General features: G+C 47.3%; 2 protein-coding genes across 6 annotated transcripts in view; both read left to right on the top strand.

Moving 5' to 3' along the window:
* Positions 1 to 3,971, top strand: part of AMER1 (APC membrane recruitment protein 1) — a 42,215-nt gene extending 38,244 nt beyond the window's left edge. Inside the window, exon 5 of one of the 2 annotated variants that reach the window (XR_012647393.1) lies at positions 3,743 to 3,762. Coding sequence is in view for 1 of the 2 variants with exons in the window: in XM_075008233.1 (XP_074864334.1) it covers positions 3,743 to 3,756 (14 nt within the window). In the remaining variant the exon portion in view is untranslated. Of the gene's footprint in view, positions 1 to 3,742 lie in introns of both variants that reach the window. The other variant, XM_075008233.1, reaches the window with a different exon arrangement.
* Positions 3,972 to 5,680: 1,709 nt separating this feature from the next.
* The window catches only part of ARHGEF9 (Cdc42 guanine nucleotide exchange factor 9), a 383,799-nt gene continuing 369,153 nt past the window's right edge, over positions 5,681 to 20,326 (top strand). For 3 of the 4 annotated variants that reach the window (XM_075008225.1, XM_075008220.1, XM_075008222.1), the window contains exon 1: positions 12,380 to 12,512. The gene's annotated coding sequence lies outside the window, so the exon portion shown is untranslated. Of the gene's footprint in view, positions 5,735 to 12,344; positions 12,513 to 20,326 lie in introns of those variants that run through there. The other variant, XM_075008221.1, reaches the window with a different exon arrangement.

Genomic DNA, 20,326 nt, shown 5'->3' with positions numbered 1-20,326 from the left:
TAGCATTGCTGTCAGTGCTTGGGTTTCTGTCAGCTGAATAGAGTCTATTCTCTACAGCCATCTGGAGGACAGAATCAAAACCTTCAAGTACCTCATGTTAGGAATCACTGCAGTCTCATGATTTATTTTCATTATGTCTATTTTTAGCAAAAGGCTGGAGGCTAGGTATTATTTTAGGCTGGAGCCATTTTGAAAAGGCGTGAGATTTTAAAAAGTCCCACTTGCCTGTTAGGAAGGCAGGGAGAAGGAGAAACAAAAGGAAAGATTAGACCAAAGGAAGAGAGTAACTCAATCCACTCCTGAAATGTGCTCACCTCTGGTGTGCAATTTAGCAGTTGTTTGAGTACACAGTTTTGGAGTGGGAGTGGAGAACCCCATATCCTGATGAAAGTTCACAAGAAGCCTGAGGAGGCATCATGTAATCACTTCTATTGGAACCGCATCAAGTCACTATTATTGACATATTGGGTTTAACAGCCCTACTCTTGCAAACAAGATAGCACTTCCAACACCACTGTGCCCCTCACATCATAAGTGTAACAATCACCATCACAGTTTGTCTAGATGTTGACCCCTTCTAGGGAGATCTAAAACCCAAAATCCAATGCCTCTGTCTGCTGGCACTTAGCATTTGTAGACTCGTATCGTCTGTGGTCCAGTCACTAGCAGGGCCTGTGTAATACAGTGAGCAGCTCGTTTTATATATATATATATATATATATATATATATATATAATAATTAGACACATCCCTATATGTTGCCTTAGTACTGATGGGCAGGAAGGGTTGCCACTTGCTGAGGGCATGTCTAGACTTAAAATGCTTCAGTGGTGTGGCTGTATTGCTAGACAAATGTCATTGTAGCGCTTCCATGAAGACGTTACTTATGAATGCCAGGGCTTCTCCTCTCTGGTGCAAGTACTTCACGGCCCCAAGAGGCGGTTGCTGGATTGAAGGGAGAATTCTCCTGTCAGCCTGCTGTTGTGTACGCCTGGGTTTAGATTGCTGTGACTGCTGTGCCCATGGAAGTGGATTTTTCATGCTCCTCATTATAGGTGCTAAGTTTTTCCTATGCCTGGGGGTGCTCAGCCCCAGGTCCTGCCCACACTCCACCCCTTCTGCCCCACCTCTCCCTGTCCCCAACCCTGCCCTGCCTTTTTCCATTCCCGTTCCTCCAACTTGCCTTGGAACATGTGATCATGGCAGACAGGAAGCAGCAGGAGAGGGAGGAGAGCTGACTGTTGGGGCTGCCTGTAGCTGGGAAGATGGTTGGGTATGGGGGAGCTGGATGTCAGTGGGTCCTAAGCATCCACCATTTTCCCCCCCATGGTTGCTTCAGCCTTAGAGCATCTATAAAGTCGGTGCCTATGCCCCTGAATGACATAGTTCTAGTAACCTACTTTCCCAGTGTGAACCAGGAGTGAATTTCCATCACTACGTACTGCAGCAGCCTTGGTTCTCCCATCCTACCAAGCTCTTAGTTTAAGTCTGTCTAGCTTGCAAGGTTGCAACCTTAGGTGATCCAGTTGCAGGTTAGTTCAAATGTTGGCATTTAGGTAATGGCAGAAAAGCTGTAAAACATCAAGAAACAAAACACTTGTAGTCAGACTGAGGGGAGACAGCTCACTCTGTCTGGGCAGCAATCCCGCTAGTGGGCAAACCCTTTCCCATCCACCCTTCCTTTCCAGCTGTCCTCTTTTCTTCATTGCAAGGGGGCTCGGATTAACTTAATTATAAAATAAGAATGATTGGGAAGGTAAAGGAACTAGAATGAAATGAGCCCTGGCCTATAAATAAATCTATTTTATTTATAAAATAAATCTGCCCAGAATGACAGATTTTATTACTGCCTGATATGAGTCAATCGTTTTAAATCTCAAAGGGGTAACTGTGTTAGCCTGTATCTTCACAAAACAAAACAAGCAGTCCAATAGTACCTTAAAGACTAGCAATTTTAAATATTAGTTAATGAGCTTTTGTGGGAAAGACCCAATTCTTCAGATTCTGGAGCAGAAAAAGTGGATCTTTTGCATGAAAGCTAATTACCTAATAAATAAATTTGTTAGTCTTTAAGGTGCTACAGGACTGCTTGCTTTGTTTTGTGAATCTTTTTAAGGTTGTATTTTTAAGTGTACAGTAGTTTTCTCTGAAAAGAAGTACTGGGGAGAGGGGACAGTCCTGGAGACTGAAATCGCCTTGTATCTGCCCAATCATACAAACTTTAATATGGTTCCCATAAGGTTTAGAAGATGGTTCCCATGAATACAGATACTGCTTACAGTGACTTTGTTTAGGATTCAAAATTAGGGCTCTTGACCCATGATATGGTCACCAGCTGGGGTAAGGAGGTAATTTCCCCTATGGTACAGCACTGAAGTGTTAGGCAGGTCTCTATCTTTTCCCTCTTGGTAGAGCATGCTGCAGCTATCTGTGCACGCAAGTGACCTATTAACCGGGGCCTAATTCTACTCTTAAATCAGCATGCAGAGCATTTCCAATTGCCTTTGGGACTTGTGCATGCTTTGGAGGGTAGAATTGTCCAACAGGACAAGAAGCAGCCACAGGCCCATTGTGGCAGAAGAGGGCAAAATGTAGCTATGCAAGTGCACCAGAGTGGTGATATTGCACCTTGCCATGTCTCGTTTCTACATGAGCACCTTGTTTCTTTCTTCTTACGCCAGCTGAAGGGATTTGGAGACTCTCTACTGTGTTCAAGACTGATATTCCTTCTGGCTTGAAAATCTGTGATTTTGTGCTATGGAACTTTAGGTCACTGGTTCAAATGCAGATCAAATCAGTGGGGAGCAAAACTGTTGCCATTTGATACCACTTTTGTGGCCATTTATGACCTAAATAGCAACTCTGAGTCCAGTTGCTACCAGACAGGTGCCCACACTACAAGCACAGCTTTGCAAACAGCACTAATTGGATTTCCTGACAGTTAGAGGAAAGGACTAAAAGAGCCATTATGCCTGAGCCATCTTCTTTCCCACACTCCTTTCCTTCAGGAGGGGAAGGAACGCACAATGAAAGACCAGCATCTGAGGAAAGTCTATATTTCTGCTATCCATGCTGTCCCCAGGCCATAGCCAAAGAGGCACTTCCATCTCCAAGGGCATAGGTGCTGGAACTAGGGGTGCATGGGAGCAGCACCTCCTGTCTTGAAGTGGTTTCCATTATACGCAGCTGGACTCAACAGCTCTTAGCGCTCCACTCTAAAAACTGTTCCTCACCCCTGTCCAAGTGCGCTGTGTTGTCCTCTGCAGGGGCTGAACACAAGGCCTCTAGGATTAAAACCTCAACCTGCAGCTATACATGCTGAAACAGTCAGCTTTTTCAACCTGAAGGTGAAGGCTGACATATGCCTCAGTGCCCAGCTGCAGTCAGTACCCATTTGTTTCAGATTGACACACTGCTGTAAAACCCCAGCCGACTCCACAGATCTAAAAGGAAGGAGTTAGCTGAATTGTTTGGCAGGCATTTGGCTTTGGGGTAGCAATTGTTGCATGTGGAAGCAGTGCCACTCAGTCAGTACAGTAACCTAACAAACACCTCTCTTTAAATGGAACTGCTGTGTTTGAAGTTGCAAGCACTTCCCTGAGAAAAATCTAATTCCTCTTAGTGGGGTTTTGCAATGGTTTTTGTCTGAGTTGTTATGCTAGGGTGACCTCCAATGGGGAGTCAGAATTACTGCACTTCTTGTGTGTCTCCTGAAATAATGAACATTCTGCTTGCTTGGCAGGCAGATCTGTTTGAAAGGATCCGTGTCAAACCAATGGAGTTGCAGAAGTAATTTACTTATTAAATCACTGGAATATGAAGACATAGAGAAATGATACCTGATATGTGAATAATCCTCAAGACTGCACAGGCAAGGTCCCAGTTTGCAAAAGTCAATTGCATGCTACCCTGTTAATGAAATAGTGTTCTAATACTGGATTCAGAGATGGCCCAGAAGAGGAGCTTCAGATATGAGTTCTCTCAATGTCTATTGTGAGTGGGGTCTAGATACAAACATTTGGTTCCAGCTACTCCTTTGGATTTTGTCCCATGTTGGATACAAATGCAGAAGGGATTCTGTTTTCAAAATCCAGTTCAGATTAGTGAAAAATCTCAAGAGTACTGCTGCTCTCCTGACATTTCTACTACTGATACTGACATGTCTTGAGCAGTTTGAGCTTTTAGCACCATCAGACCCAAATGGGAACCCAAATCACAGATTTGAATTCTGAGCCCTGCCTTTAAAATTGCTCAAAATTTGTATCCAGCTGCAAACACACCCTTCTATGTCTGTTTGTAATCAGCCCCAGTAGATGGAAGATGGACTGCCATTTGCATTTGTCTTCAGCATTTCAAGACAGACCAGTAACAGTCAGGCTGTCATCAGGCATACAGAGAATCTGGCCCTTTTAATTGCAATGAAAAATGTTGTACAACTTCTCTCAGTCCCTAAGAAATATTGTAAAATGTGCAGAATCACACACCTTCTGCCTGAGACTGGCTCAGCTTCAACTGATTCCAGAAGTATTACTTGTTGTCATTTTACTGAACAAGAAAGTGAGGCACAGAGGGGTAAGTAAGTTGCCCAAGGTCACATGGGACATTTGTGGCAAAGATGGGATCAGAATCCAAACTGTCTGATTCCTTCCACAGAGGAAGAAATGGAGTAGTGATAAAAATTGGTTCCCTGTCCAAAACCTAGGGCAGAAAGAAAGAGGAAACTGATGTGTTTGGATTCATTCATCCTGCAATGTTGAACTAGCATTTTTGGCTTTCTGCAAATGAGCTGGCAACCAATGTAACGGATTCTCTATGCTTGATGGACACAGTTGTGACTGCTCCAACCAGATGCCTGGCTGCCCCACTGGTTTTTGTCTTAAGGTATGTCTACACTAGCAAATTAGGTAGATTTTCTAGCACTCAGTTTTGTACAGTTGAAGGTGCACGTCCACACTGGTATATAAATTCAACGGAGTGAGTCCCCATTAATGTTGCCAGATTTGACTTTGTCAGTAATGCACTGTGGGCACCTATCCCGCAGTTCTGGCTGCCCCATTACATTGTGGGTCTCTGTCCTAGTGGCTTATGGAATAAAAGCGTGTCATGGGTCATTCTGGGTGTGCGTCATCAGCATGCCATACGGTAGTTGTCTCCTCCCTTTCCCTTTGGAAAGCAATGGCAGAAGGTGTTTTCACTCTTTTTCTCATACCCGTGCATATGCCATTACAAGGCTAGAATGGAACCTGTACAGCTTAAAACAGTTGTGGCAAATATTACAAGCACCTCACGCATTGTGCAGCAGTATGTGCAGAGCCTAAGCAGCCGTCAAAGAGATGAAGATTCCAAAGAGGACACACACACACGAAAGGGAGACACTGGGGAGGAGGAATGGAAAGAGGATGGCTGCACTCAATGCTTTGTACACAGTTGAGAGCCATTTCTGGTGGCATGAAGTGAGCTCAGAATGGTGGAGCTGCATTGTTCTGCAGGAATGGGATGATGGACAGTGGCTGCAAAACTTCTACACCCATAAAGCCAGTTTCATGGAACTTTGTGAATTGCTTTCCCTTGCCCTGAGCTGCTACAATACCAAAATGAGACCTGCTTTGACGTTTCAGAAGCATGTGGCAATTACTTTGTGGAAGCTTGCAACACCAGACAGCTATGAGTCAGTCGGCAATCAATGTGGAATGGTAAATCTACAGTGGGGGCTGCTGTGGTCCAGGTAGAAAAGGTAATTGATATCCTTTTGTTATGAAAGACTGTGACTCTGGGAACTGTGCAGGACATAGTGGATGGTTTTGTGGTGGGGCAATAGATGGAATGCATACCCATTGGCACCAGACCACTTTGTCACACAGCACATAAGCCACAATAGGTACTTGTCCATGGTGTTGCAGGCATTGGTGGATCACAAGGGCCGTTTCACCACCATCAATGTGGGATTGCAGGGAAAGATGCAAGGGACATGCAGCTTTAGGATCTCTGGTCTGGTTCAGAAAGCTGCAGAATGGAACTTTCTTTCCAGACAAGAAAATCACCATTGGAGATGCCAATAGTGATTCTAGGTGATCCAGCTTACTCCTTGCTCCCATGAAGCCATACACAGGCAGCCTGGATTGCAATAAGAAACAGTTCAACTACAGGCTGAGCAAGTGCAGAATGGTGGTAGAATGTGCCTTTGGCCATTTAAAAGCCAGTTTTAGGAGCCTCCTGACTCAGACCTCAGTGAAGGCAACATTCCCTTGGTGGTGGCAACGTGCCATGTGCTTCCTTATTTATGTGAGAGCAAGGGGAAAATTTTCATACCAGGTTGGAGGGCTGGGGCAGATCACCCAAGCTGCGTCTACACGTGCACGCTACTTCGAAGTAGCAGCAGTAACTTCGAAATAGCGCCCGTCACGTCTACACGTGTTGGGCGCTATTTCGAAGTTGAAATCGACGTTAGGCGGCGAGACGTCGAAGTCGCTAACCCCATGAGGGGATGGGAATAGCGCCCTACTTCGACGTTCAACATCGAAGTAGGGACGTGTAGACGATCCGCGTCCCGCAACATCGAAATAGTGGGGTCCTCCATGGCGGCCATCAGCTGGGGGGTTGAGAGATACTCTCTCTCCAGCCCTTGCGGGGCTCTGTGGTCACCGTGGGCAGCAGCCCTTAGCCCAGGGCTTCTGGCTGCTGCTGCTGCAGCTGGGGGTCCGTGCTGCATATACAGGGTCTGCAACTAGTTGTTGGCTCTGTGTATCTTGCACTGTTTAATGAAAGTGTGCCTGGGAGGGGCCCTTTAAGGGAGCGACTTGCTGTTGAGTCCGCCCCGTGACCCTGTCTGCAGCTGTGCCTGGCTCCCTTATTTCGATGTGTGCTACTTTGGCGTGTAGACGTTCCCTCGCTGTGCCTATTTCGATGTTGGGCTGAGCAACGTCGAAGTTGAACATCGACGTTGCCAGCCCTGGAGGACGTGTAGACGTTATTCATCGAAATAGACTATTTCGATGTCGCAACATCGAAATAAGCTATTTCGAAGTTGGGTGCACGTGTAGACGTAGCCCCAGTCAATAGTTATGAGCAGCCAGGCACCCAGGCAATAAGGAGAGCACAGCTAATCAGGGAGGGTTTGAAAAACAGCTTTATGAATTACCAGAGAGCAACATGAGTCCTGTCTGTTGCTCTTAAGGAGGTGCCCCTTGAATGATGTTTGCTTGCCTGAAAACTCTCTAATCCCCACATGCAACACAAACAATAAAGACACTGATTTTTGCAAGCTTAATCATTTTTGTTCAGGAAACACTAAAGGAATTCATGGAATGGACTTTAGGAGTGGGTAAGCAAGGGCATTTTGCCATCACAGGTGCATGAATGTTAGCCTTCTGCTCTAAGAAGAGTCCCTGGAAGCAGAATGCAAGGCTGCCCTTGACCTTCCACCCTGAATTCTGGGGTGCCAATGGGGGAAGATTAGGGAACACAGTGAGGACAACATGTGGTTCACCATGGGCTGCAGTGGGGCTCTGTGCTCCTGTACAAAGCACCACAGGAGCTCTGTTTGCTGCCTCTCTAGCTACACCAACTCATCCTGGGTCTCACTGCATGCTGTCTGAGGACTTTTCTTTCATCAGGATCAGCTCATCTCTTCTCCAGAGTGGTTCTCCTCCATACATTTAACTGTGCTCTGTCCTTGTGGGGAGCTTCTGTGTGCTCTATGAACATGTGTTTCTTGTGCTTTCCTGCCTGCAGCTCTCTCAGGCACCCTATACCCCGCCCCAACCCCCACTCTGCTGGGACAGTGAAAATTTCCCTTCCCCTAGCAGCCTGAGGAATGGAGGGGGTTGTCCATGCATGGTGGAGCAGCTTATGCTATTATATAGTAGCTTAATACTCCTTCCCCAGCTTCCTTTAGGTTGCAGAAAAAGTCAGTCTACTTAGAAAAATTGGTAAGAAACAGATGCTGATTCAGCGTGGGCACAAGGCCAGTCGTTGTGCTGCGCTACTCTGTGGTGCCTTATCTCCCAATTACTTACTGGTGGCTCGGCATGGAAAGGTGTCCTACTGAGGAGGTTGGACTAAGGCAGATCTCCCCACCAACCTCATGAGAAGAATCAAAGTATTGCAGTGTCAGAGCTTTATGGAGATGTGCAAGGAGGCTCAGTGCTTCATCCCCAGACACAACAAGCAGCAGTTCTGGGAGCCCTGGGCTGTGTAAGTAGAGCAACAGCCACAGATCACACCAAATTGCCTTCATCCACTTACCGCATGATTAAATATGAGAACTCACTAGAACTGCTGCCCTCCCACCACCCCTCCACCATCAGGGTCCATCTGTGAAATATCCTGAGAGGAGGGGATGAGATACAACATTACAAAAAGTTCCTGGCTACTGAAAGCTCTTCATCTGCTGCCCATTATTGTGCTTCTCCTCCTCCTCATCCGTGTCCTCCTTGCTGTTACCAGAGGTTTCCTGAGGAATCTCATCAGAGGAATCCACAGACTGATTGGGAACGCTGGTTGGGTCACTGCCTAAAATTCCATGCAGCCTCTCATAGAAGTGGTATGTTTGCAGTGATGACCCAGAATGTCCATTTGCTTCCTTTGTTTCATAGCAAGCCTGCTTGAGCTCCTTTATTTTCACACAGCACTGCTGGGCAGCCCTGGTGTACCCTTTTTCCTCCATGCCCTGTGAGATCTTGGCTTATATGTCTACATTTCTTTTGCTGCTTTGTAGTTTTCCCAACACAGATTGATCACATGCTGGAGCTTGTTTGCTACCCTGGGGAATTCGCTACCATATGTGCTGCTCAGGTGCTGCCTGCTTTGCTCACCATGCTGGCCAAAAAGGAAATGAAATACAAGTTTTCCCTGACTGTTTCCTGCATACCTGGAGAGCAGCAGAGTGGAAAATGATGGCCAGAGTGGTGACACTGGGGCACTGAGGGACACATCCATGGGGCCAAGAATGTCAAATTTCACAGTGCTCCATCTGCATTACCCTAAGGTCAATTCAACCATGCAAGGTAGATTTTGGTGGAAGTACAAACGTCCACTTTAGGAGTCCTTAAAATTGGCAGAATGGACCCTATAGTGTGGGCTGATTCCTTTTAAATTTGACCTAAGTCACCTGAATTTGAACTAACCTTCTAGTTGTGAAGAAGTCAGACCTATTCCTGGGCCTCTGGCCTCTGTCCAGTCCATTAGGACCACTTAAGGGCCCTATTGCCCTCAATGGGGCAAGAAGTGGTCTGGGGGAACCTAGCCCCCACCCACTCATGCCAGGTTCTGGCCCAGGGACCCTGCACAGCTGCCAGTGGGAGGAGCTGACTCCCTTAGCCCTTTGCACAGCAGCTGTCCTCCCAGGGCCACTTCCCCACACGATTCCCCCTGGTACCTTCTCCAGGCCACAGCAGTCCCATGTCCTCACTCTTGATCTGTAAAAGCTCCTGCTCTCCATGCAAATGGCCATTTCGAAGTTTACTAATGAAGCGCTGAAATGCATATTCAGCGCTTCATTAGCATGCGGGCGGGTGCGGCACTTCGAAATTGAAGCGTCTTGCTGCCGCGTGGCTCGTCCCAACGGGGCTCCTTTTCGAAAGGACCTTGCCTACTTCGAAGTCCCCTTATTCCCATGAGCTGATGGGAATAAGGGGATTTCGAAGTAGGCGGGGTCCTTTCCAAAAGGAGCCCCGTTGGGACGAGCCGCGTGGCGGCGAGCCGCGTCAATTTCAAAGTGCCGCGGCCCCCCGCATGCTAATGAAGTGCTGAATATGCATTTCAGCGCTCCATTAGTAAACTTCGAAATGGCCATTTGCGTGGCCATTTTGAAGTTTGGGGCACGTGTAGACACGGCCCCTCTGTGATCTCTGGTGTTCCTGCTGCTCTCCTCTGCTCCTCTCACACCTGTTCACTCTCACTGCTGCAGTTTCTTTGCATGTCTGCTCACCTCTCCCTCTCTCCTTCTCACTGTGAAGGGTTTTAAAGGCTTCTTATTGCCCAGTGACTGGGGCCAGCTGGCTTTAATTAGGCTGAGCCATCTCCCACCCACCTGCCTGTGATTGCCCTGCAGGCCCTTCTGCTTGTTCGGGCTGCCTCTGAGGGGCCCTTCACCCTGGCCCTGCCACATAGTGTAGCCCATGCCTCAGTGTGTGAATCATTTTAGAAGTGCTGCTTTAATGAGCCGGAACTTCTGCAGGTCCATGCTAATGTCACTTGCAGTGCCAGCTCATTAGTGTCTCCCAAGTTAGCAAAGTTGACTCTCGAGGAGTTCAGATGTATCATGGGTACCAGATTCCCCAAACTTTGTCAAACAGGTGTGACTCACTTTTCTTTGAAACAAGCAGGTATGTTGGCATTAAACAATAAGTTTCTCTGCCATTAGCATGAAACTATCCTTATTAAAGGTGAAGCCAGTCTATGAATCCAGGTCTGGTTTATGTTTTCTTCAGCACCAGGGATGTTTTAGATCAGTGCCTTTGATTTTGGTTCAATTCTCTGACTGTTTTAAATGGCTGATTTAGGATATTTCTTTGTCTTCTGTTTTCTTTTTCTTTCAGTACCACAAGGCAGTCCATACATGAGAAAAGCAAATCCACGTTGTTTTACTGGGCCAGATTTCAGCTCAGAATTTTGATCCACCCTAGGCTGTCACTTTCCACTGCGGCCCATTCAAACACCCCTGTTGTGTCTGACTTTCCATTAACTCTCACTACTTTCCTGGTGGTTCTCTGCATGCCATTTGCTTTATTTAGTTAAACTCCAAATTGCATACAGCCCAAGGGAATTGCTTAAAAGGAAGGAGGTGTTAAGTTCATCTGCAGATTCTTTGAAATGGATTCTTTTTCCATGTGTTTGGTTCTTCAATGTGACAAGAAGCTTTTTACATGAGTCCTTTTAGCAGCTGAATGTGAGCTGGAGCCCCAGACTCTGTAAATAATATATTGATTTAGTTTGAATGTGGGTCAGTAGGTCCGATGCTTAACTAAAAAGTAACCACAGCCATCCTACTGGGAGCATCAACCATTCATTTGGTGTAAGATATAAGAAGTGGCTCGCGTGTCTCATCTCTGATATTTTCTGTTCCTTCTTTAATTAAAACTTCTGCCTGACCCATGGGGGAATTTCAAGAGATCCTGCAGTTTTTCAGGGAAAATCTGGCAAACGTTCTCTCAAGGAACAGTTCACGCAGGGGTGAATGGGTCAAGGGCCCCCACAGAACTGAACCATGGCCATTTCACTGTCAGTGGGAGAAATGGGTGTTTATAGGAGCTCTATATCCCCTGTGCACCATGTCCTGGGCTCCACACCAGCCCAGTGAAGACCACTGCAAATGACTGAAAGTTTTTGGCAGGAGAGAAGGGCCTGGGTCGCTGTTTGCTCTTATGCATATGTGCTGGGCTTCCTGCACCTTATTCAACTCAGGTGCTGGGATAGATATCGTTGATGGGCAGCCTTGCTGTCCAACTCCTTTTCTGTCGTGAGCATGTACCCTTTCCTCTGAGCCCAAGCACAGCCTCCCCTTACCTGCCTCTCCACAAAGCTGGCTGAGGTAAGTTCTGAGGCCCTGATCTGATGGCTGCTGAAGTGAATGGAAGACTGCTCTTGACTTCAGTAGTCATTGGATCAGCCCCTAAATGAGGAATAATGTTCATTAACAAACGACATACAGAAGTATCGCAGGAGAACTGGGAAGTGCAACCAATTAGAAACAAAAAGTATACGTGACCAGCTAAGTGAAATACCAAAAAAGAAAACAAACTTAAAATATGTTCTGTTTTAATAATCCAAGATAAAGTGAGTAATGCAAGTAAGGTGCTCGTGCTTAAATATGTGGGCTTGTACTTTCCAAAGAGCCCACAGGACATAAGCAGGGCACTGACATGCACTTGGGATAGGGAAGGGGGCAGCTGCCCCGCAGCGGGCTGATTTAAAAGCGCATGGGGCTCCAAGGCTGCTGCTGCCACTACTGGAGCACCAGCAGCATCCGGACACTTTAAATTGTGGCTGGAACCCTGTGCAGCATTGTCTGGGAGGTGCTGGGGAGGAATGGCATGGTCTGGGTGATGCTGGAGGGGGCATGGTACAGTCCGGGCAGAACTGAGAGCTGGCTGCCTTAGGCCCTCCCCTTCTATCCAAGGCCCTGCCCCTCGTGATGTGGAGGAGCAGACCTAACGGGGTTAGTGGCTAATGTGCTGGACACCATGGTTCTAGAACAACATTAGGAGGTTGGGATAGGTCTAGCTTTGAGAGGGAAACCTAACCTAGATGCTATGTCTTGCCAGGCTGCGGTCCCTACAAGGTCTGTGAGATTCATTCTGAAAATAGAATCATAACATTTTAGCATTGTTTTTTTTTTCATGTAGCTACTCCATTGGAGAGATCCCAGTGGAAAGGCTGTGACTGTTTCTTGTAGCAGTTGGCCTGACAATTTACAGAAAATCCTTTCTTGCCCTTCATGAATGCATATCATCTTCTCTTCATTGGTATTCAGTGAGCTGGCTCAGACGGATCAAGTGATGATCTTCTAATGTGTGAGTACCATATTAACTAGCTTAATGAGTCACTGTCCTCATTACACAGGCTTCTGAATGAAATAATGAGAGTGGTAGGAGAGAGGGGCAATTCAGGATTCAAACCCCTCCCTCTTATAAAGGGTCTGAATACTAATAATAAATCATGATTTTATTAAATGGGAAAGAACTCTGGCAAATTAATATTGGTTTTGCCCAAGGCTTTTTTTCTGGCGGTAAGTTCCAGTACTGTATACTGGCACCTCCACATGCATGTTTCCCCTCAACTCGCTCACCAGGGTTCCTGTGGCTGGGGCTGCTTGTGGGGCCCTGTGCCCCAGCCAGCTGCCAGGCATGGAGCTGCAGAGTCCCCCCCCCAGTGCCCTGGCTGGGTTCCTGTGGCTGGGACAGCTGGCATTGGAGTCCCCCCAACACCTTGGCTGGGGTTCCCATGGCTGGGGCTGCCAGTGGAGTTCTGCAGCTCAGCTATCTCCCAACCATGGGGCTGCAGGGTCCCACCTGTGCCCAGGCCGGAGTGAGCACCAGCACCTATAATTTTAGAAAAAACCACTGTTTTTGTCCCTTGTGCTGATTGTGCACTTCCCTCCTCTGGGCAGCATCACGTTCTGTTCCCTATGGTCTGAGCACAGTGCTGTTGTGGTTAGCTTCCCAAGCTGCAATAGTTTACAAGAAGATGTTTCCCCATTTCCTAGCTCCTCCCCATCTTCTCCTGTTTTCTCTGAAACCTGCACTAAGCTCAAAAACCTCTCTCTCTTCCTGTGAGATTTTACAAACTAACCCTGACTTTTGGGACTCTGCTCTGCGTATTAATTTCAGCCCTGGCGTTAGTGGGAATTGTACTTGCCCACACGAAGGCAGAATTTGGTTTTTTTTGTGTGGTCCTGCCAAATACCCAGAAGCTCCAGGTAATGGGATGGAGGCCTTTCATGGCAAAGGTGGGGTTATTCAGGGCCAGAGCACCTATTTAGTCTGTTCTTGCTACTCCTGCAGCAGATGTAGAAAGGGAAGTTAGAAGGAGAAGACACAGCTCAGTTGGAGGCTGAGTAGAAAGGGGAACAGAGCTAGTTATGACCAGGAGTAGGGTTGAATGAGCTTCCTGGAGGAGGGGCTGAGGGCTCTGAGAGACAGGTTGTTTGAAGACAGGTTCTACAGAAGAAGAAGAGTGGGTTATTGCCGAAGACTTATCACATTACCCTATTGTGAGTCTTTGGTTTCCTTCTGTTTCGGGCTCGTAGTGGAATACACGTAGTGGGTGGGACTTTAGCCCTGTTACTGAGGCACTCGTATGCACCACTGCATGGCAGACTCCTGGAGGCCCAGCGGGAGGGTGAGTGGTGTCCTGGTGCACCAGGAGAGGGCGCTGTGGAACCAAACCCTGTAACAGTGGGTTCTACAATGGCCACCTCCAAACCTTCCTTTGAAGAAACAAGGGAATTCTTTCACCATAGCAGAATATAGAGCCAAACATCTCAATACTAATGTTAGCGTTTTAGCCATGCCCCAGGTGGATGCAGAACTCACACTGACATTTCTCTCTGATTTCAGTAGGTCATCCTTTGTAGATCTGGCAGAACAAAACTCATCAAATTCCAGTGTTCTGGTCTGTGGTGTTCCCCCATTTCCAGTGCAGTTGTCCAGAGTAACCAAAGAAAAAAATTGACCCTGAGGCAAGAACTTGGCTAGCCACGTTGCTGATGGCACATAAGCCAGAACAGAATCCAGCTTGCCCTCCTGCGGGTGTGCTAAGTCTGTTGTGCGAAGGGGAGTAAATAACAGTGAAAACTAATTTTAGTTTTATTTTATTAGTTTAAATTTTAATTTAAAGGCAGCAGCTGTGACTCCGAGAGGGAGATCTGCTGAGTAAGAAAGCAATTTTTACTTAGTCCTCTTTCAGAGTAAAAATGTGGGCTGCTCCTCTGCTCAAGCATAAATGTTTCATGTTGTTCTGCTAGGTTATTATAAAAAGAATCTCAGCTTTTCAGCTTCTTGGATTCCCCAAGCAATGCTATTTTTAGAGACTTGGTGAGATACTTCCTGCCCCTTCAGTTTTGCTCTATGCCTTGTATCTCAGAGGACTTGCTCAAGGGGAATGACTTTATTCATGAAAACAAAGAGATGGGGCAGTGGGTATGTTAGCAGCTCTTCTGTGGCATACGAGGTACCAGGCGGAGAGTGTGTGGAAAGAGTAGTTTAGCATTTGTGCCAACATGTACCACCGGGGGAAGCACAACATGACTGCATAGCCCACAATAAAAGAATGCAAGAAAGGGGTAGGGGAGGGATGTAATTCCTTCCTGACCCCCTTACTGAGAAACAGCTAATGCTCAGAGGCATGAGGTTTTAGCACTCATGTCCCTTAACTTGTAGAGCAGCATATGGGTGTTACAAGAAGTAATCTGTTGAAAAGGATCCAGCATCAGTGTTTCTCTCCAGGGTCTCCAGCACCAGCCAGGCTATGCTTGCGATGTCAGGTCAGTTTGGGTCCAACTCCATTAGGGCCCTTTGAAAAATGGCAACCGACAGCCTCGTGCTCTGTTTGTCCTCTAGTCTGTGCTGCAGGCATAGTAATGTCACTCTTGTCTCCTCCTAGATTCAGGCTGTGCAGCCTCAGGAAACAGGTACTTTGTTTCTCCTTTCCTTCTCTGGGATTTCTGAGGTGACACTTGAACTTAGTGTCAACCACAGTAAAAAGAACTGACAAAAGGGGAAGCCAGGCCAACTTTCCCCTCCCACATGTTAGCTGGTTGCACACCTTCTTTGGACAATTGGAGTGACCTCACTCCTAGTGGCATGGGCCTGAGAGCAGCTGTGTTCTCTGGTGCACAAGGCCAAAAGAGGCGTCTCACACCTGGCTGGGGTTATACTTGAGATGTGGAAAATCGACATAAAGACGCCACTTAGCTGGGAACAGGTCGGGGAGAACTGAGATCTGGCAGCTTTTCCCAGCTCATTGTTGTGTGAGGGGAAGTGAGTCAGAGTGCAGGGAGAGGAGCTGTTTTTGTAGCTAAATACAGAGATTAGTTTACATCCTGTGGTAAGGATGTTAAAAAATACTCCCCAGGGAAAGGTCCAGCGTCCAGCCTGCTTGCTGGGACTGCCCTCTCCCTCTGGCTCCAGTGGCTGAGGCCTGGGCTTTTGTCTTTGGGATTGAAGGCTCATATTTTATTCTGGTTCCAGGAGGTCTTTGCTCTAGTGCTTTGTCTCCTGAAGGACCAGCCAACATCAGTAAGCTATTAGTGGAGACGTTTGAGGACAAAACTGGGGACACACCTTTTAACTCCATTGAAAGACACAGGACTCATGAAGATTGCTGAAGGAGAGGGATGAGAAAATGGTAAATGTCTGGCTCAGTACACTGGGTGATCTCTCTCCCATACGGACAATCAGGACAGTAATACCCAGATCACCACTAGCCCTCAATGAGCAGTTTATTATTAGAGCCCCAACCCTGCTATTAATTTCGCAGTAGGGAGGTCACCCTCATTGGGCTGACTGCACCAAGCAGGCTTTACTGCTATGCGAATGTTTGGCTAGAATCCTGTTAGAAACTTCTCAGTACCAGAATAGGTTTTATTGTGGTCTTTTCCTTCTTGTCATTTTGGTCCTGTGATTTTTTTGTGATGAAAACACAGAACAACCACATACATTCAGTCACAAAGACTTGTACTTTGGGTAAAAGGAACCCAAGTAACATTCCCAGGAGGGAGCACAGTGTGTACTTCTGCACTTGTCTGATCTGAGGCCGAGAACAAAATGGTGGCTCAACTCAGCACACAGAGTGCTTTGAAATTAGGTGTGCAGTATTCAGAAAATGGAAGGTGTTGCTATTTCAAAGCTATCCACACTAAATTTTTGCCATCACTAATAAAACCCATAAAGCCTTTTGCTATGTTTACTTTTGACTTGCGGATTAAACAGCATAAGGAGACTAGAAGCTAAAGGGATGACTCAGTGGAAAGCAGTAGGCAAAGTCTACTCATTCCCCCTCAGGGTTAGTGCTTGCAACAAGAAAGCTAAGCAAGTTAAAAGAACCACATGGTGAACAGAAATCAACCCAGAAATCAACTCGGGGTATGGAACTTTGACCTTCCCAAAGATATTGTTCTCACCACCTGTCCCCAAAACACGCATTCATGTAGTTTTTCTACTGACAGTTTCACCCTGCAAGGTGAGAGAGAGGCTGAGCTCGGTCCAGGTAATGTCCCTGCACCTTGTTACAGTAACAAGGTGACTTAGCATATGGCTTTGATATGCAGAGCCCTGCATGGGTGAAAATAACCTCTCCCTATGTACTGACACCAGGGCTGTTCTTAGGGGGGGCATGGAGCCAGGGGCAACCCCCACCCCAGTGCCCCAGACATATAGAACTCAGGGTTACCACCCCCCACCGTAGGCCCTTCTACCACCACTCCACCCCTTCTCCAAAACCAAGCCCCTGCTTTATTCCTCCCCTCTCCTTTCCACTCCTGCTCCACCCCTGGACCCAAGCCACCTCCTGCTCCACACAAAGTGAGCCAGGAGATTACGGGGCAGCAGCAGGGTTAGTCCCTTCCCGCACTCACCACAGCAGTGGGAGCTGAAGCAACCCAACAGCCTGCTCTGTTCCACCCTGCTTGCTGTGCTCTGCTTCCCTGTGGCAGTGAAGTGCCTTGGGCCTGGAGCACTCTGCTTCCCACTGCTCTGGTGGGAGGGGTAGTGAGATGGAGCAGAGCTGGTTGCTTGGCCGCTCCAGCTTCTGCTGTCATGGTGGGGTGGGGGAGCAATCACTGCTGCCACTCTGTGCCAGGCCCCTGTTAATCCCTTGGGTCCTGCTGTTAGCCGGTGGCCAGGTAATGTGTGGTGAGGTACTCCCCTGGGTCCTAAACAACCCAGTTTTTTTCTGTTAGAGCAGGGAGCTACTAGCACTCTCACCCACGGCCAGGCTTTCGTAACCAAACGGTTAAAGTTCTTTTTGTTGCGCCGGCTGTGTTGCAGTGACAAAAGGGTTAACAGCAGTCAGGCTTGGATCTTAACTAGTTACAAGTTTATTTAAGCTACAGTTATAAGCGTGTGGTTACAAAAGACTATTGTTTACTTCTTATATGCTAGCAAAGTACAGGTGTTAACAAGTTACGTTACAATCCAATACAAAGATATCTGTTACCATCTAACACAATGATATCGTGATACAATGACATCTAGTTACAGAGCTCTAATTCTTTAGCTGTGCACAAAAAAGTTGGAGGCCTAGCATGGGTGTATCTTACCCTCTCTGCGTCTCTCGATACCAGCGTAGCCAAGCCGGATAGGTCACTCAATTCCACGGAAAGACAAATACGAGGTTGGGCGTCCCCAGTTGTGGACCTCAGGAGGCAATCACCTGACCCGACCAGCAGGTAGTTGGTGGAATGCACTCAAAGTTAGAGTTCTGCTGGGCCCACCTTTTATGCCCCTTTTAGGTTACGTATTCTCTTTCTTATCTAAGGTGCCAGATCATACTGGTCTGTCTTTTGTGATGCCAGTTTGTTACAAGGGCATTTCTTACTTAATTTGCACTTGTAAGACAGGAGATAAGCAATTTAGGAGTACAGGACATTCTTTTTGTGTGGGCGGAGATTTCCCATTCTGGGATGGCTGTGTGGTCATCAAATCCATCAATGCCAGCTGGGGTGATTTCTTGAGGGTCCCCCCACCCCCTCATGTTGACAGTTTGGCCTGTTAGCCTTTTATCTGTACTTTCTGCTTCTCAGGGTCACAATGAGCTAGCACATCTGGGCCTCAATAAGGGCATCAAAGACTGTGCTGTCAGCAGCCGTTTCCGTGCCCTGTGTGCTCCTCAGTGGGGGTGGGGAGGGCAGCGAGCAAGCTGGCTTGTAAGGGGGAGACTTTGTCTGGCTACACCTGCCCATAGGATGTTTAAAGCGGTCGTTGCAGAGCCCCACAAAGTGTGGGGCTTGGGGTAGCCTCCCCAAACCATCCTGTGGCCAGGACGGTTCTGACTGTCATAGCAAAGTCAGCTGAGGTGATCCTGTTACGAGTCCCTAGACTGGCCATCTCCACAGCTGAGAAAAGGCCGTGTGGATCTCCTTTCTCTGGCTCTCAGTCAGAGCTGGTGATTCCTAGGGAGATTTTACTGCATTGAGTTTATACATGATTGTGGGCCAGGGGTGCACAGTGCTCTAGGAATTAAGGATAGTGAGGGGTGATCATATCAATTCACTTAGGTGCCAATACCTCTGAGAGGCCTCACCACCTAGAGAGGCTCGTGTGTACTGATTCAAACTGGATTCTGTAGAAACCACCAGAAAAGAAAAGACTTTTGGATTAAAAAAACTTGAGTTTAAACTGACTTAGGGCCTTCTTTCTGAGTCAGCAAATGGATAGGGCCCTCCATTCAAGTAGGCCCCAATCCTTCCTGGGAATGGTTGGAAAGAATTGACCTTCTCATGGGGAGGCTTGTTCTAAGCTTCTGACTATGGAAAAACCCTTGGTGGGATTTGAAGGCCTGATCACCTTCCAGCGTGTTTCTTGGAGTTGGGATGACCTCTGGCAACCGGATTAGCAGGTGTGCAGGTTCCTTTATTATTTGGTTTTCTCTGTAGTACTTTCATCGGGCCTGCAGATGGGGAGTGGAGGGGCAAAGGGGTCAGTTGCCTGGGGCCTGGTCTTTCAAGAGGGCCCAGAGTTGCAATAAGAGCTCTGGGCCCCTTTGAAGTATTGGTAGTGCTGGTCCGCTACACTGTGGCTATGGGGAGTCCAGGACCACAGTCCAGGAGGTGCTAAGGGTGACTGCTCTTAGTGCTTCCCCTTTCTGGGTGTGGAGCCCCTCCCCACTTTTTTCCTCGGAGCCTGTGGTGGTTGTGCGCCCTGCTGGCTTTCGTCTTAATGATACCTGTGTTTCTGAGAAAGGGTTGTGTGGGGGGTGGTTTCTAACTGTAAGCAATGATGCTGTTGATAGCTTCTAGTGAGAGGGGGAACCAGACAGCTTGGACAACCTGACTTGTTGAAGGATTTGCAGTGTAGGCAGGGAACTGTGCAGCCTGGAAAAATCTCCATCAAGTGGGACAAAGACACGGGTCTCCATTCAAGAGAGATGAAATGTGGGGGGGGCCCTTTGTGGACCATAGAAGTTGCCCTAAACTGGGATCTACTGCCGTTCACAGGATAATGCATAGCACATCTTTGGTTGAGTACTTGACTGGGATTCCAGGTCCAGGAGGTTTGCTCTGTAGTGATTAGAGGTGGCCATCTGGGTGAATGGCTCTTCTTGCTATCCATTCTAAATGAAATTGTTCTTTTGTAATAAAGATTGTCCTGCGCTGCAGAAGACCAATCCAGATCTGAACATCTCCAAAGCCTGGGACTGTTTTGATCAGTCCCTTACTTTATTAGTAAGTAGTGCTCCCAGATATGCTTGCTGTATGTGTACAACGCATCTATTCAGTTAACAGGAACCTGGGGTATCATAGGCTATGTCTGCACAGCAGCATTATTTCAGAATAAATTATTCAGGAAGAGATTTTCCAGAATAACTTATTTTGAAATAGCACAGCTACATACAAAATGCATATTGAAATCGAGCTGAGTTATTTCTAAATAGAGCATCCACACTGGATGCTGAATCACATTCAAGGCTACCCGGAACCAGGTCTGGAGGCCCCCTATTTCAAAGCAGTCCCTGTTAATCTAGGTCTCAATGTAGTCCTTCTCTGAGCATATTGCAAAATTACCGTATATAATTTGGTAGTGGGAAAGGCAACGCTAGAGTGAGCAATAAGAGCTGGTGCTCCAGGTCCAGCTGGAGAAACACCAAGAGAGGTGAGTGGTGAGGCTTA

The sequence above is a fragment of the Carettochelys insculpta genome, chromosome 13 (assembly GCF_033958435.1).
Source record: "Carettochelys insculpta isolate YL-2023 chromosome 13, ASM3395843v1, whole genome shotgun sequence".
In the NCBI taxonomy this organism is placed as follows: domain Eukaryota; kingdom Metazoa; phylum Chordata; order Testudines; family Carettochelyidae; genus Carettochelys; species Carettochelys insculpta.
This window is presented reverse-complemented; position numbering and strand designations above follow the sequence as displayed.